The sequence below is a fragment of the Periophthalmus magnuspinnatus genome, chromosome 7 (assembly GCF_009829125.3).
Source record: "Periophthalmus magnuspinnatus isolate fPerMag1 chromosome 7, fPerMag1.2.pri, whole genome shotgun sequence".
Classification (NCBI taxonomy): domain Eukaryota; kingdom Metazoa; phylum Chordata; class Actinopteri; order Gobiiformes; family Gobiidae; genus Periophthalmus; species Periophthalmus magnuspinnatus.
Window position 1 is genome coordinate 32,847,020 of NC_047132.1, and position 17,826 is coordinate 32,864,845.

At 42.8% G+C, this 17,826-nt stretch overlaps 1 protein-coding gene across 1 annotated transcript; it reads right to left on the minus strand.

The window, feature by feature from the left end:
• Positions 1–1,311: 1,311 nt before the first annotated feature.
• Positions 1,312–4,738, minus strand: LOC129456380 (interaptin-like). The gene has a single exon (XM_055222998.1). It carries the CDS (start codon positions 4,271–4,273, stop codon positions 1,373–1,375), a length of 2,901 nt encoding a protein of 966 aa, XP_055078973.1. The 5' UTR covers positions 4,274–4,738; the 3' UTR covers positions 1,312–1,372.
• Between the last annotated feature and the right edge of the window lie 13,088 nt (positions 4,739–17,826).

Here is a 17,826-nt window from a genome sequence, read left to right on the forward strand (position 1 = left end):
GCGATGCCTGGAAAACCCATGTTTTTGCATTTTGTGCATCAGCACTTCCAATGTGTTTTGACTTGTTTGGTGACAAGTGCAGTCCAAAGCCCCAATAAAAAAGGGACAAGTGGCGCGTCAGCGCCACCCACAGGGAGTGCCGGGTCGGCCGAGTGCGAAGGGCCGTTCGATGCCGCTTGTGGCTTTAATTTTGTATTTTTTATTGCCAATTTTAATTAGAACAATTTGTAGAGAAGATGGGATCACACTTGACTAGCTACTACCTACTAGCTACTCCTGGACGAATGGGGGATTACAGCGGCTCACTTTACTTCAATAGCAGTGTAATAAACATATTACCCTGCTATTCCTGTGCTGTAAAGTGGCCTGTGTAATCAAATATGGTTGTGTCTGAGCTCAGCTCCTTAAGTTTCCTTCAGATGAACCATTTTAATTAGAACAATTAAAATTGTTCATCTGAAGTTTCCTTAAGTTTCCTTCAGATGAAGGAAACTTAAGAACCTGAAGGAAACTTAAAAACCTACAACTCTAAAGAATTATGGGGAGTACAACGGCTCCAGCAATGATGATAACACATAACTGAGAGCAGTCTGTCCTGCTCGAAAACCACCAAATGCCACTGTCACAAAATCATTATGTCCAGCTCATCAAACCACACAAGTGCTACATTGGGTCCATCCAGATCCGATCATTTTTGCAAAAGTCACATGGATTTTTATACTTTCAAAATGGCTGTTTTGTTAAGATGTCATTATGTTGAGTCAACTATATGTCCCGATGAGGCTGCCTCAGTTTGGAGTCTGTCAGATAAAAACCCTACGACAAGTTTGTTAAAGTACATTAGCTAGATTTTAGATATTTAGACTCAAGTTTAACCCAATATTGCCGACACCTAAAATAGACTAAACCATGGATAAGGTGGTTCAAATAATAATTAACCCAAAAGAAGACAAAAAAATGAATGGATTTTTTAATTTTTTTATTAAACAATAACTTAAAAACCTTTTTTTTAAGTTATTGTTCATGTGCAGAACAGGGTGGGGGGTTGAGAAAGGGTCTACACTAAATATATATATATATATATGTGTAAGTGTATAATATAAGTATAGTATGTATAGTAATGTATAGGGGTATAGGAATACATATATAATGTGCATGCATATATATATATATATATATATATACATGCACATTATATATGTATTCCCAGGGAGCCCAGGGAGGGGGGGTAGGATATCACCATGAGCTCGGGATGTTTTTGTTTCGTTTTTTTGTTTTTTTTTTGTTTTGTTTTTTTTTGGGGGGGGGGGGGGTATTGTGTTTTTGTTATTATGTAAACAATAAAAAAATTTGATCACAAAAAAGAAAGGGTCTAAACGCGGAACAGTCTCCTGTACCATTTCCTCTTCCTCTTCTCCAGCTCGTGCTCCAGTGTTATGCTCATCTTCTCCAGCAGGGAGTGCTGTTCTTCTGTGCTCCTCAGCTGTTTCTCCAACGCACTGCAGCTTTCAGCCTGTAGGGAGCTCTCTGCCTTTAGCTCCTCACAGGTCTTTAAGAGAGCCGTCTTCTCCTCCTCTAGTTCGGTTTTGATTTGTTTCTCCTCTTCTATCTGTTGCTGTAACACGTTGTTCTTAATGACCAGCAGGGAGCGCTCTACCTCTGCTCTTTTCAATTGCTGGTCTGATGCACTGCATCTCTCCATCAGCAGGGAGCGCTCTTTCTGTGTCTTTCTGAGATCCTCCTTCACCTCCTCACAGGTCCTCAAAGTGGCGTCCTTCTCCTCGTCCATCTTTCGGATGTGCGTATCTTTGTCTTCCATTTGCCGCAACATCTGGACCTTCTGGACAGCCGCCTCTTGTTTTTTGGTTTCCAGTTCATGTTTCAGAGCAGACATGTCCGTTCTGAAATCTGCCAGTGCACGCTTCAGTTGAGAGTTCTGCTCAGTCAGCTCTGTATTTTCTGAAGATTTTTTGTGGAGTTTGGATTTCATATTGGCAGCGTCCGTCTGAAGATTCCGTTTTTCCTTTTCCCACTGTTTGGATTTTTGTCTGGAATCTTTTCGAATTTGCTCCAGCATGTCTTTCATTTCAGCAACTTGTTTCTGCAGTGCGTCCATAGTGCGATCTTTGGACTGAAGCTGGTGCTTCAGTTCATCTGACTGGTGTATAAGTGCTGCTCTCTCCTCTTTCACGTTGTTCAGTTCAATTTGGAGTTCTTGGGTTATTCTGTCCTTTTTCTTCATTTCAGTGTTATGATCTTGAATAATCCGCTTCATTTTCCTCTTGTCCTCCTCATGCTGTTCGACAAGCTGGTTTACGTCTCCATCTTTGATCTTAATCCTACGTTTCAGCTCCTCAGATTCTCTCACTAATTGTCTGTTCTCCTTTTTCACTGTGTGCAGTTCAGATTTGAAGCCTTGGAGTTGCTTCTTATGACCTGCAATGATCAGCTCAGTTTTGTTCAATAACTTGAGCTTCTCCTCCTGGTGCTGTTTGTGGTCAATTTCTCGAACATACCTGAGGTCTTCCAGCTCTTGGAGAAGACGTTCCTCTCTGGCATCTAAAGCCTGAGCAGCTTTAGAGGCCTTTTCAAATTCGAGCATGTTTAAGCTCAAGCTCTGGTCTTCTTCCTCTTCAGACCTCTGTTGGGTTTGAGGCTCCAACTGCTCCCTCTCCAACTCTTCAAGAGTTACAGAGGTTTGGACCACCTCCTCAGATGGTCCAGAGGTCTGGTCCTGATTGGCGAGTTCCATCTCCAGGTCGAATTCCTGGCTGTAGAGGAGTTCGTCGTCCTCAGAAGTATAATCACACCAGTTTTTGGACATGTTTGCTTCAGTGAGTTCTGTTGCTGTTCCCTGCTGCTCTAGAATAGCTGGGTTCAAACACTGAGGTATTTGGGGGACACTTGTTTCTCCTACATTAAGTGGTTCATTCCAAACTGGATCTTCAAGGCCAAAATAGAAAAACCCATTGACGTACTTGACAGGTTGCATGTTTTCCTCGTTGTCCATTGGAGTCTCTAGAATACCCTGGTTGAAACACTTTGTGTTGTCTATGTGCTCCAGTGTTTGCGTGGGTCTTATTGCTTCCTCCTCATCCCAGAGCGGCTCTGGTACATGTTGTGGGACGTGTGGACTGGGCTGTTCAGGAGGGCTCAAATCAGACACAGTGGTGGACCCTTTAAGAGCTAAGGCCATGAGGCCACGAGCGTTCTCACTGTATTCACTGTCATCACCGATCAGATGTTCCATCGTCACAAAGGGGTGATGGAGTGCCTCCTTGGGAGTGATTCTCATCTCATCGTCCAGGTCCAGAAGTCTCTTTATGAGATCAGCAAAGGCCAATCTGTCTCTGTGCTCTGGGTCTCCCGTTCTTGTATGAGACCCCTGAAAAACACTGTCTAAAGAGCTGAATATTCCAGCTAGACAATCTGAGACCATGGGCATGTCTTCTCTCTGTCTGCCATAGTACTCATCTAAGGTTTGAAGTCTCCACTGTGTGAAGTCACCAGAAGGGCTTGTAAAGTAATCTAAAGCCATATGTGCTTTTTGGAGCACTTTTGCACTTGGAAGTCCTACCAGTTCGACGATTGTCCTGAGATTTTCGTAGGCTGAGTGTCCACTGAAAAGACGGTATCCTGTGAAACACTCTGCCAGAGTGCAGCCTAGAGACCACATGTCCACAGCCTCAGTGACGTCGCAGCCTAGAGTGGCCTCTGGAGCTCGGTATGGAAAAGGCTGCCATATGTTCAGGAAGTCCATCATGTCTGCATAACCAGCAAGGCCAAAGTCAATGAGTTTGACTTTAAAAGGCTGCTTACTGTGGTTCACCAGCATGATGTTGTCTGGCTTTAGGTCTGCATGAATGATCCCAGCCGTCTTGAGACCGTCAAAGGCCACCAGGAGCTGCTGTACCACTGGACGGAGCTCACACAAAGACAATAGCTTTCCTCTCATGTTCATAAAGTCGAACAGGCTCCTGTCTAATGTTTCAAATACCATGCATTCGGAGTCCTGTTCTGCAAAGTATTCAATGAACCTGACAATATTGTACTTGTCTGGTTGTAAGAGGCGCAACTCCTCCAAGATCTCAACTTCGTTTTCGAGACTGCTACTGGCGTTCTTCAGGGTTTTAACTGCCACGATCTCTAAAGTCTGAGGGTGAAAGCATCTAGTGACTGCACCAAAATGCCCTTCCCCAAGTACGTCCAAGACGATGTACTCCCCTAACTTAAACAGGGTTTGATCTAGTCTGGAGGGATATCCTGAAGCCATTTCAGTATGTATTTAGGTTGGTCAAAAAATTTGATATCTGAGCAATACACGAACAATACACGAGCAATACAAGAGCAATACAAGAGCACTTGACTTTGTTGTGACCGTTGAGTTTGATCTAACAAGTACTACAAATCGATTGCTTTGTGTCAAAGGATTTCTTTGTCACCGTTGCCATGGTGACGAGAACACCATGGCAACACTGGTTGCTAGGTGAGTGTTCTAGAGCTGGTCACATGACTTCATGACAACATTATAGAATGCCTCATTTAAATGTGAGCTGGAGAACAGTCAGGATTCTATGGTAGAATTTGCTGTTTAAAGTGGCTGTACCTAGTTTTCATATAATTGAGCTAAATCTGTCTTGCTCATTACAGATATATTGTAAACCACAACATCACAAGGGGAGACTGAGCATTTTGAGCATTGGATATGTAGACAGACTAATAAACCAGTAGACAGACTAATAAACCAGTTGTTTTGTTTTGTTTTAGTTTTTTCAATAAAGTCAATGACACCCATGCTTTTTTTTGCACCGTGTTGCCATGGCGATGCGCCAAACTGCCAATGTTATGCTAATGGGAAATCTCCAAATTTTTCCCATTCATGGGAATAATATTAGTTTCATGGAATAATGTGAAATTTGGCACCATGACTCTTCATGTCATCCTGATCAAAAAAGTCAATTAGACCCAAGTCATATTTTTCACTGGGTTGCCATTGCGAAAGCGCCCATGTTATCCTAATGGGAAAATTTCCAAATTTTCGTACATTTCAAAGTCTTATAACGACTTACTACCGTCAACGACGAACACAAAATTTGGCACAGTGATTCTTCAGGTCGTCCCCGACAAAAAAGTCCGAGGGGCCAAGTTTGTATTTTGCACGGTGTTGCCATGGCGATGCCTAGAAAACCCATGTTTTTGCATTTTGTGCATCAGCACTTCCAATGTGTTTTGACTTGTTTGGTGAAAAGTGCAGTCCAAAGCCCCAATAAAAAAGGGACAAGTGGCGCGTCAGCGCCACCCACAGGGAGTGCCGGGTCGGCCGAGTGCGAAGGGCCGTTCGATGCCGCTTGCGGCTTTAATTTCACTTTTGTGTCTGTAAATCAAGATATGAACATTAATAACAGACAAATGAAATTATGCGCTGAAATTATGTGACAATAATCACACAGAAACTTTAAAGCGTCACATTTCTCTTCTCTCTCTTCTCTTCTCTGGCTCTGCTCATGTGAAGTGAGTGAACGTGGAGCGTTTCCTTCTGCAGTTGGAGCTGGACTGTGGCTTTCGAGCCGTTAATGACTCCGGTAAAAACAACAAGCATTTCTTTTAACGAGTTTTCTAAAACTTTTCAGTGGGTGTTCCAAAGATAAGCAGAAAAAAACAACAAAAAACAAAACGGACTTGACCTCCACCGAGGCGCTTCTGTTTTGTGACGATAAACGTGACGACGGTGGTTCAGTTGGTCGAGAGTTTGTCCACTGATGTGAAGGTTGATGGTTCAAATCCCGCTCTCGACATAAACATCATCAGTAGAGCGGTCAGATCCACTCCCCCACAGGTTGAATAATGCTGTTGTTGTGTCCTTGAGCAAGACACTTAAAGCACTTATTAGTTCCTTGAAGGTGAAAAAGTGCTGTACATTTGTGTGTCACAGATTTCTTTCGTGCAATTTTTCATGTTTTTTTTTACAGAGTAGGGACGTGCGTGGTGTTGTGCGTCCTGATTGGCTCGATTGGTCGGTTTGATCGCTAGCAGTGTGACTCTGAAGTGCTGTACGTTTGCAATTTGTTTTCTCCCCGACAAAACCCACAATGTCGATGAAACGTTCTGCACCGACAAAGACGCCTACGAAGGTTTGAACTTTGAGAGAGTTTAAACGAGAGAGAAATGTGAGAAAATGTTAACGCCTGTGTGAGAAAAGTGTATAAAGTGTGTGGTGAGGGGTTTTACAGACAAAAACATAGAGAATAATTGTAAAAAATAAAGCTATTGCGGGTTATTTTTAGAACGGGACCCCCGCGATAAACGAGGGACCACTGTATTAAAAATGTGACCAAAAAAATCCTTAAAACAAAATGTCCGTCTGCTCTTAAAGCCTCACAGTGTAACTTTACAAACGTCATATTGCAGTGAAAAACATGCGTCTTTATAGTGAGTAAGCTCGCATCTCCACAAACCTGACTCTTACGTCTTATATTATTCTCTACTCTGGCATAAAATGAAAGAAAATGTTTGGTCTTAACTTGAACCTTCCATGGAATGATGCAGGTAACCCGGTGCCAGAAAGTTCCGCGGTGTTGCTTTAAGGCTCAGTGAATAATATGACACTTGAATCGTTGCCAGAGTATTTCTGACGTTGGCTCTGAGTGTCGGTACAGTGTGGTCTCACCAAACGCACACAAAGCAGAGCACGACAACAGAAACTTGGCCCGACAAGTAGCAGCTCCCTCGGCGTCTCTTTTAGCACTCCGCCAAGACGGCCATATTGTGTCTCTAAACAAATGGAGCGGCTGGCTGCGTGACAACCCCCGTCTCCGCCGCACACGCGTTCACCCCACCAGCAGGGGGCCCTATCGCGCTCGCTGCCACTGCCGGACCGTAATTGTGTCATTAGTCATTTGGCCGCGACTTAAAAAAAAATAAAGCCACATTGATTACTTGTGAGGTTTTAAACGAAAGCCGCTGTTTTTGCAGTTCTTTCCAGTTCATTAAACGGCACCGGGGCGATTTTTCTCTCCAACAGCCTCAAACCACGTCTGAAAATGAGACAAAGCGTCGCGTTAATCTGCAAACGGAAGCTTTAGGACGGGTTTGGCCCAGTGCGCCGCTGCTGTCAGGAGTGAGCGGACCCATGGCGACGTCTCTGGGAGGTTACGTGATGCGTTGTGAGCAGACAGCCTTTTGTAAAAGTGAAACAACATGGAGCTGGAGTAAATGCTGTATGGAAAAGTATTGGAGGGTCTTTTCTGAAGTGTGGGGTCGGGGTTACAGTACGGTCACGTTCTGGGGACATCCTCATCAGGACAAAAACCAAGTCAAGAAGTAAAGTTTGTGCTTGTTTTGGTGATGTTGATGTGATGTTATTGCGTTACCTGGAATGTTCTCTGTGGAAATATAAGCTGACGGAAATTTCCTGGAGGTAGAACATGATTTTGGACATGATTTTGGACAAACGGGGTCTGTGCTGTGGGGCTGTCGGCTCGTGATGATGAGGCTCAGATCCAGGTGCCCCCCTCAGGCTGAACCAGATTTTTCTTGAATGCTTTTTGAGAGTATCGTTAAGGAGATTAAAGCGCGTGGAACAACTGTATTTCAACATATTTATTTTTTGGTTACAGTCGTCCCTCATTAATCGTGGTTCACCTTTCACGATTTCTCTGTTTTGCTGTTTTTTTAAGCGCGATTTTGCATGTTTTTTTGGTTTTTTTTACAGAATATGAACGTGCATTGTGTCGTGCGTCCTGATTGGCTGTTGGACTGTAGACCATTGTGTCGTGCGTCCTGATTGGCTGTTGGACTGTAGACCATTGTGTCGTGCGTCCTGATTGGCTGTTGGACTGTAGACCATTGTGTCGTGCGTCCTGATTGGCTGTTGGACTGTAGACCATTGTCCATCAGTCTCCTCCGTGCCGTGTCTCCTGTCCAGTACAGAATGTGTTCAGACAAATTTACATAAACGTTGGATCTCAGTGTGACTCTGAAGTGCTGTACGTTTGCGATTTGTTTTCTCCCCGACAAAACCCACAATGTCGATGAAACGTTCTGCACCGACAAAGACGCCTACGAAGGTTTGAACTTTGAGAGAGTTTAAACGAGAGAGAAATGTGAGAAAACGTTAACGCCTGTGTGAGAAAAGTGTATAAAGTGTGTGGTGAGGGGTTTTACAGACAAAAACAGAGAGAATAATGTAAAAAATTAAGATTGTACATTTTTTTTATGACTGCAATTTGCCGCCCTCTCCACCAGATGGCGTTCCGCAGTGTCACATTAAACTTGTCTATCCTCCAATCTTTCAATTACAAGTGTTTTCATAAATATCTCGTGAAGCATGTTCTTTTTATGTGAGCGGACTCTGACTCTGTGTCACGGTGACCTGCTCGTCTCCATGGAAACAGACTCGTTTTTAGTGCGGTCCCTAAGTCTCTACAAAGACGGTGAAAACCCAACAATGTCATCGCTTCTTTCGTCCAAATAAAGTGTGTCCTGGGTTCCCACAGTGGCTCAGGAAAGACAAAGCTTCCACTGTGTTTTATAAAATATGACGTAAAGTTTTGAGATTTAGTTAAACTTTAGTGAAATATAAAACTTCACAGTCCTCAAAACTCCCACAAACCAAAACATTTATATATTGGATGCAAAAGAACAACACCCAGCACGATGTGAGATTTCTATAAGAACTGTGCCACGCTGTGAGGCAAATGATTTTCTATGGCAACCTGGAAGGAAAAGTACATTTTGTATTAGCAACACAGCCAAGACTTTGTGCAGTGAACTTCTGGGTTAGTATTGTCAAAGACTTTTCATAATAAAGCAAAAAAGTATTTAGTCAGACACCAATTGTGCAAGTTCTTCCACTTAAAAAGATGAGAGAGGCCTGTAATCAATTAATTGGTTAATTCCTCGGTAAAATAAGTATTTGTTCACCTACAAACAAGCGAGATTTGTGTCTCTCACAGGCCTGGAACTTCTACTTTAAGAGGCTCCTCTGTCCTCCACTTGTTATCTGTATTAATGGCATCTGTTTGAACTCGTTATCTGTATAAAAGACACAACCTCAAACAGTCAGACTCCAAACTCCACTATGGACAAGACCAAAGAGCAAAGGAACCACAAACAAAACTGTAGACACCAGAACGTGAGCAAAACTCCCAGAACCACACGGGGCGACCAAGTGAATGACCTGCAGAGAGCTGGGGCCAAAGTAACAAAGGGACCATCAGTAACACACTACACCACCAGGGACTCAAATCCTGCAGTGCCAGACGTGTCCCCCTGATTAAGACGGGACATGTCCAGGCCCGTCTGAAGTTTGATAGAAGCATTTGGACGATCCAGAAGAGGACTGGGAGAATGTCACAGGGTCAGATCAAACCAAAATACAACTTGATAAAAACTCAATTTGTCGTGTTTGGAGGAGAAAGAATGCAGAGATACATCCAAAGAACACCAGACCTACTGTGAATCATGAGGGTGGAAACATCATGCTCTGGGGCTGTTTTTCTGCAAAGGGACCAGGACGACTGATCCGTGTAAAGGAAAGAATGAACGGAGCTGTGTATCGTGAGATTTTGAGCGAAAACCTCCTTCTGTCAGCGAGGGCATTGAAGAATCTTTGGAGGAATTGAAAGTCTGTGCTGCTCAGCCCCAAAACATCACTGCCCTCGAGCAGATCTGCAAAAGGAACGGGCTAAACTACAGTAACAGTGAAAACCTTGTGCAGACTTACAGAAAACATTTGATCTCTGTCATTGCAACAAAGGGAATATAACAAAGTATGGAGATGAACTTTTGTTATTGACCATTTTCCACCATAATTTGCAAATAAATTCTTTAAAACAATGGGATTTCTGGATTTTTTTTAAGTGAACCTATGATGAAAATTACAGAGAACTTGCACAGTTGGTGTCGGACTAAATACTTTTTTTCCCCCCACTATATGTAGCAAAACTGTTCTCTTTGCGTAATTTTACGACAACATAAACCAGCGTCCCGTTAACGTGTTGATGGCGAGCGGCATTCTCTTCCTACGCAGCACATCTCCACCTCAGAGCGAAGCATTTTTTACAGCGATCAATAGTAACATCATAATATGAGCGTGATAAAAGCCGTTAGCCCGCACCTCTGATTTACACAGAGACGACACAGATCGGTCCGGATATAGATTAGCGCATAAACGTGGATCTGAGCGCTACAAACGCAGCGCGCCTCGAATGAGTTCAGTCTCTGGTTTAAAGAATGTCACTTTTTTTTTACAACAGTGGAGTAAAAGCGGCGTTTCTATGGCGATCACCCTCCCCACCGCCCCGCCCCCACAATCACACGTCCCTTATACGCACGCACGCACTTGACACTCCATTACCGACTCCCCTTTACAGGCAAAAGAACAAAGGCCCCTATACCGCGGTGGAACCTGTCTTCAGTTAGACGTGGCAGGCGGAGAAAAAGTAGTCCCAAATGGGGATAGCGTGATCGATACGGGAAAGGGAAGGGAACAGGCCATGCGCGATTAGCCACTTAGCGCTGCACTGGCTAATTGTTCGGGGACTAACACATGCGCTGGGACAAACACACATTTTATTGATTCCTCTGGTTGAGCTGATGTGGAGGGGGGGGACTGTCGTTGGGTCAGAATTTCACATGGACGGCAGGATTTCAGCGTTTGTGATCAGTTCTGACAGATTTGACTTATGTCTCTGTTGCGCTTGAGTCTCTATAGTTCTCATCTCTGACCCCTGTGGATGATTTTGATATAATTTCCACATTTTAAATCATAATATTCATCTAAAACAACTTAAAAAACAAACAAACTGCGGTGTCCAATGGGAGCTGACGTGGCCGTAAACGTCATCACGACAAAGCGCCGCGGAGCTGTCGGCGCCCCCTATGGACAGATGCACGTCACACTAGAGCAGCACGTTTTTTAAAATTTGGGCCAAAATGACGACGCGACGCTGCCGAATCCTAAGAGTATCAACGATTAAGAAAATAAAACTGGAAAAGGAAGCGCGGATTTCACAGTGGGCGTGTCACAGTGGGCGTGTCACAGTGGGCGTGTCACAGGGGGCATGTCACAGTGGGCGTGTCACAGGGGGCATGTCACAGTGGGCGTGTCACAGTGGGCGTGTCACAGTGGGCGTGTAAACGGGGGCAGATCGGCAAAATAGCGTCTTGAAAATAAGCAATTAAAGATTACTTCAACACGAATCACTCCAAAAACAACTTCAGGAGAGTAAATGTTGAGCGGAAACAACTAAAAGCTCTAAAAAAGTCGATTTTGCAGGATTGATCTGATTTAACAGAAAAGTTATTTGACCCTGTGACCCTGATTTGACCCCGCGAGCTCCACCCACTCCTCCTGCTGGTCAGCCCACGTCGAGCTCTGCGTGGGGGATTCAACGGATCAGTGGGACGAGGACGTTTTCACTCTCACACACCTGGGAAACTGTCCTGAAGAAGTCGGACTGTAGGTGGCGCTGTTGTTCTGCCTCCACCTGGAAGTAAAGACCATCCTTGAATTATCTCTTGTGTTACATTTTTGAGAATGCTACAATATATAATTTTTATTTTATTTATTTTTAATTCATAATAATAAAGGTTTATAACATTTGTGGCAAAGTAGAAAAGTTCCACAATTAAGTATTACGTAGGAATGCAGATGAGGAAATTAAATTAAATTAATAAGTGCATAATAATACAAAACATTAAGAAAGGATAATAATAAGTGACATAATGATCTATATATTTATACATACATGCACAATACTACGGGTCGTCCATAACATTTAGATCTGGGCCGTCAAACTCATTTTCACCGAGGGCCACATCAGCAAAATGGCCGCCATCAAGGGCCAGATGTGACTGTGCAGCAGGATAAATGTCATTAAATGTAACAGAATGTCATGTAAAATAAATGTAATTACTTTTTAACTTGTTAAATAACGAATCTGTGATAAACTGACATTTTTAAAAGTGTGTATCTGGTCGGGACACACCTCCTCACAGACCGTCAGCTCTGCTTCAAATACGGACTTTTAACTATTGGACAGTTTATTGTTTTTCTTGCAGACTCACTTTTTCATACTTAGCTCCATGTTTGGTGTCAAAATGTCGAACACAAAAAACATACAGGTTTTTCTCCTCAAAGCACAAACTTGTTTTCACCTTCACTTTTCTTCCTTCCAACTTCCTTCCACGCCGACAATTTTCCTCTTCACGAACATTTTGTGATGATTATTTGCAAATATTTCTCAGTTCCACTTGCTGGTAAAATCTCATGAGTTTATTATCAGTGCAAACATTAAAGCAGCACAGACTTAAATTAAAAGGCATGACTGTCATTTTAAAATATCTTCTCACGGGCCACATAAAATGACATGGCAGGCCGCATTTGGCCCCCGGGCCTTGAGTTTGACACATGTGGTCTATTACATGTTAAAGTTTTTTAGCATCATAAAGACAAAGTTCTTTATGAAATGTGAAGAGGGATGGTTTGTTTTTGAGAACCTGCACTTGTGGATAAAGAATTTCCCCATAAAAAACATCACATTTAAAATCATTTCACATTTTTCTTCACACATAAAAGCACCAAAAATGACGTCCTTGTTGGTAAAATCTTTTAAATTCGGAATCCTGCGGAAAAGCCACTGGTTTAGAAAACGTACATTCAAAAAACACGTGTTCTGTCGATTTAATATTTACATCGCAGAAAGAACAACGACCGTCATCCATCCCAAAACGCCGTCTGAGTATTTCTTTAGACGAGCGTATGACGGAAAGACTTTAAATGGACTTTCTTAGCTTTAGGGCAGTGGCGTCAAACTCAATTTCCCCGAGCGCCACATCAGCAAAATGGTTTGTCTTAAATTTGCAAAGATATAAAAAATATGTCTGTGTAACTCCTGATAAAGTGACATTTTAAGACAATCATACATTTAAATTTACCTTGTCACGGGCCACATAAAATGGCATGGCGGGCCGCATTTGGCCCCCGGGCCTTGAGTTTGACACATGTGCTTTAGGGGGAATGGGAAGTTTCAAATAGATTGTACGAATTTTCTTTTTTTTTCCTGAGAATTCCACAATCATATTAAGCACGAGTTGTCCACCTCCTGAAGCTCCTGTATTTTAGTTTTAATATTATAATTTTGTTGTTGTTGTTGTTTATTTATTTGTTAGTTACTGCGTCCAAATAATTCCCCTTGTGTATCCAGAGTTTACCTCAGTCTAATCACCGTCTGTTCACGTCTTTATCGTCAGTGAGTCGCCTTAACCTGAGCCGTAGATGCAAACACTGAGCCACAGAGGAAGTGTCGTCTGCTCCGGCTCTTTTATCTGGAGCTGGAAATGTCAAATATCAAAAGTACAGGCTGCCATTTTGTTATTTTAGACTGAGACCTGCTTCCTGCAAGTTTGACATTTTGAATATAAATAGAAGATAATTCACTTCCTCTCGGCCGTGTTCAGAACGGATGAAAACTTGTAATATGAAAATTTAAATAAAATAAAACCAAAGACTCACGGGGAACAGGGCTGAACCAGATTGAGTCGTGTCTCTGAAAACGTCCGCTCCACCTCCACCTCGGCGCTACAAAAGACAAACTGTACGTGGAGATTTTCCTGCACGGTTTTATTCCCTCAGCTCCTACAGCCGCCTCGGGGCAGACTGACAAATGTGGCGTCCATTTTGTGCTTTTTGATTCACATCCAGAACAGAAAGTGGAGGGAGGTACTGGTCTGTAGCGGTCAAGATGGTGGTGCTTGGCTGGCTAGCTTGTTGTGTGCTAGCTTGTTGTGTGCTAGTTTATTATATGCTAGCTTCTTGTGTGCTAGCTTGTTGTGTGATAGCTTGTTGTGTGCTAGTTTATTATATGCTAGCTTCTTGTGTGCTAGCTTGTTGTGTGATAGCTTGTTGTGTGCTAGCTTCTTGTGTGCTTGCTTCTTGTGTTCTAGCTTGTTGTCTGCTAGTGTGTCATATGCTAGCTTGTCGTATGGTGGCTTGTCGCATGCTAGCTTGTTGTACGCTAGTTTATAGTATGCTACCTTGTTACAAGCTAGCTGTACACTAGCTTTCTGTATGCTAGCTTGCTGTACGCTAGCTTGTCATACGCTAGCTTCTCGTACATTAGCTTGTCGTACGCTAGCCTTATTCTGTTGTGGTGTGTTTGGGTGATTGGTCGGGTCCTTATAGACTGTTGGCACAGAGTGGCAGCCACATCTCAGCCCCAGGGCAGCTGTGGCTCTTTAACACAACAAAATAAGCATTTTCCAGGTGACTCCAAAGTGGGCCAGATGCCCTAACACCTAAAACACATTTTACTTTACAAAATGCCTAAAAAACTAACATAATATAAAGAGCTGTGTTGTACTAATTTAAGAAGAACATTCAAACCTGGTTTAGGGTCACTGGGTCAAATGCCCTAAAAGCTTTTGAGGAAAAAAAACCTCAAATACACTTTTTAAAATGCCTAAAAATAATAAAACCCTTTCAAATCAGATAAAAGTGCCCCATAACCCTGAGGTCATAGTGTTATTCTCACATGTAGCCGAAGAAGAAAAGCCTCTAATGAAGCCCAGAATGGAATATTTGTTGTATGCTAGCTTGTTGTATGCTAGCTTGTTGTACGCTTGCTTGTCGTACGCTAGAATGTCCAGTATCCAACCAACATCACCACGGGAACAAAACGAGGTTGAACCAGAAGAAGTTTGGAGGTTACACTATACTACCTTTAGCTTTAGCATTAGCTTTAGCCTCGTCCCACAGAGTCATAAATTTTGAATTACTAAACGTCTTTTGCAGAGATGGGCTTTATAATCACTTCCGTTTACCTCAGGGCAGCTGTGTAGTTTGGAGTGAATAAAAAATACGACTTTGAGCGTCTGAAAAAGCATTTTACGTCTGTCATTAGGCCTTTTTCTTCCAATAAGGTCAAATGTGCCGACTTTAGCCCGTAATCTCGTCGTCAGCTGCTCCTAAAGACGCTCGTATTAGACGGATTCTCGAGCGTGTATCGTCGGATGTATGTCACCGTCACGAGGGCCGCCAGATATTTTGAACCCTTTACAAGCCATTAAAGCGATGATATTATCAGTTTTATCGATTATGTGCCAGCGCGGAGGAATAAAACAGGATCTGTCTGTGTCATTTGTTACCCACAATGCACCAGACACAAAAACATCATTTACTCTGCCACGATGAGGAATGACTCTCTGCTGTAAAAGATTCCAGTTGTCATTTTGAGCGGGGCTAATTCCATCTCACGCACACATCAGTGACGACGGCGGCACCGCGTCCTAATCTCAAAACCATTAATGACTTTGCTGCCAGAGACAACGCATTAGATTATGTTGTCTTCTTTTGCGCGCAATTTATTTAGGCGTACGTCAAAACCGGGAGAAAGAGTTTAATTGTCGTCGGACGCAGACTCCTGTTCTGACGTTTATATCTGAGTAAGACACGTTTTATATCAGGGCAAAGGAAGAGGAGAGGGTTTACGGTGGTGCGCCGCTCTGTTTTACGATTTATAGTGTTGTGCTGCCCCCTAGTGGAAGAAAATAAATAGTCAGCTGCAGGTAGATACAAACAAACAGGAAGAAATCGTCATCTTTTTATTTCAGATTCAAGGTCCATATATAAAAACGCACAGTAGTGATGGTGGCTCAGTTGGTAGAGCGTTTGTCCACTGATCCAATGGTTGGCGGTTTGAATCCTGTGTCCTTGGGCAAGACACCTCACCCCCCATTTGTCTGTGTGCACTGGTGAGTGAATGTGTGAGCAGGGCCGGTTCAGACAATAATCAGACTGAGCAGCTGCTTAGGGCCCCGAGGCCAGCAGGGGGCCCCCAAGAGCTCAGATATTTATATTGAAAATAATGTAATATATCAAGTTTTATCGCACACGGGGCTTGTGTGTTTGCAGCAGACTAAATATCCCTCTAAATCTATCACATTTATTTCATATCTAACAAAATGACTGTTGCTGCTTCGTTCGTTTTTGAGTTTTTGAATCCACCAGAAATGAAGAAAAAATGTCTAGAAATTTAAAAACCTTGAAAAAAAAACTTCTGAATTATATGTATTGTACTGACGAACTAAAACTTGATTAATTACCACTGTAAAAGTCTCATTTTGACGCCTAATTTTGTGGAATAATAAATTAATAATGGTTTATGCTTTATCAGGATCTAACTTTATTCTATCTAAGACTCGCCGTGACACTAATATTTACTCAATTTCTTGCGCCCGACGAAATCTGTAGCTCTCTGGCATCGTCATTTTGTAAAAGTAGCTCACTGGAGGAAAAAGTTTAGAGACCCCTGCTAAATACTACACTAATATACTTTGAATTTTGATATTTGTTTCTTTTTTTTTGTGTGAAACTCTTTGTTCAGCTGAAGTTGTTTTAAATCCGCTATAAAAAAAAACTTGAATAACCACTGTAATACTGATTTTAATGTCTAAATCCAGTCGGTTTAACCCTAAAATGCCTCTTTCTGATCTGAATCCTCTCTATCTAAACCTCAGCACCTGCAGCCAGTCGTGAGTCAGTGCTAGTGCGGCCCGTGCAGTGAACTCTGGAGGTTCTGAGTTTTCACATGAGGCCTGTCCATTTACTGAGAGTGAGAAAAGCGTGCAGGCTACAAACTGAAGCTTCTGCATGTTAGAAGTCTAGAGTCAAGTTTATTCCATGAACACAACAGTTTAGGATAGTATGGATAACTAACTCTACCTTTTCAGTACTTTAGTTTGAGCAAATAGTTTCCTTGGACGCCATTTTGAGGACCTTTAATCACTCAAAAGCAGCAGATGAATCAGCAGACGAAGCACAAACCTCTGCACACATGTCACATCATAACATATCTGCAAAATAAACCTCCATTTTCATTTTTACCATGGTCGTATACTGCCCTCGTGTGGACAAAGCGCACAGGTGCAGCTCTGTTTGTGCTTGTGTCTCTCCTGTAGAGGGCGCACGTGTTGTAAATATATGAAAACATGGGGATATTACATAAATAAAGTGTCATGTGTGTCAGGTGCAGTGGATGTGGCCTGTTTGTTGTTTTTTTTCTGGGTGATTTTGGGGGAGATGGATTTGAACATCGAGCCGTGCGCCTTGTGTTCTGCTCAATTACTTTTCCATTTAGCGAGAAGGGCCCTCTGCGGAGCACCGGCAGATGGAGCACGACGCCCGCCCGGGGACACTCAGGGCAAGAACGCACGCTAATCGTTCTCGTTGACGATATTGTTGGTATAAGCAAATCCCTTTTAGCACATTCTCCAATTACGCACCATTCATAAAAAAACTCAAAACACACGTGAACAGCAGCGTTTTCTATATTTATTGATACAAACATGACATCAAATACACCTTCTTTTTGCAAAACGCCTCTTTTCCAGCAGTTTTGGAAGTTTGTTGAAAAACCTGCTACATAAATCTGCGCTACATCCCCAAACACTTAACGAGGACACGGTAAAAGTCATGTCCGAGTTCGGAATAAGGCATCACAGTTAATAGGAAGAAGTGACATCATCTAAATATGGCGAAGGGCGGCAGCGGCGCCAAGAGAACATGGGACGGATATCAAAAAGCAACGTTTCAAAATACAGACATTTATTATTAAAAGCCTTTTGCAGTGAAAGCGCGCATGCTTTTACATTCTCACGGACGCGCGCCGCCCTTTGACTTTTACATGCGGAATAAGAAAAGCTGAAGTTTTAAATAAGTCACTGGACAAAACGTCGTAGGAGTGAAGATGTTTCGCCGCTCGGACAAGTCGCTTCTTCAGTTCTGGTTAAATTCCTGCCGGACACTGCCTTATATCTGTCAGAAGG

Coding starts and splice junctions, on each gene's coding strand:
- LOC129456380 (XM_055222998.1), bottom strand. CDS start 4,273: ATGGCTTCAGGATATCCCTCCAGACTAGATCAAACCCTGTTTAAGTTA.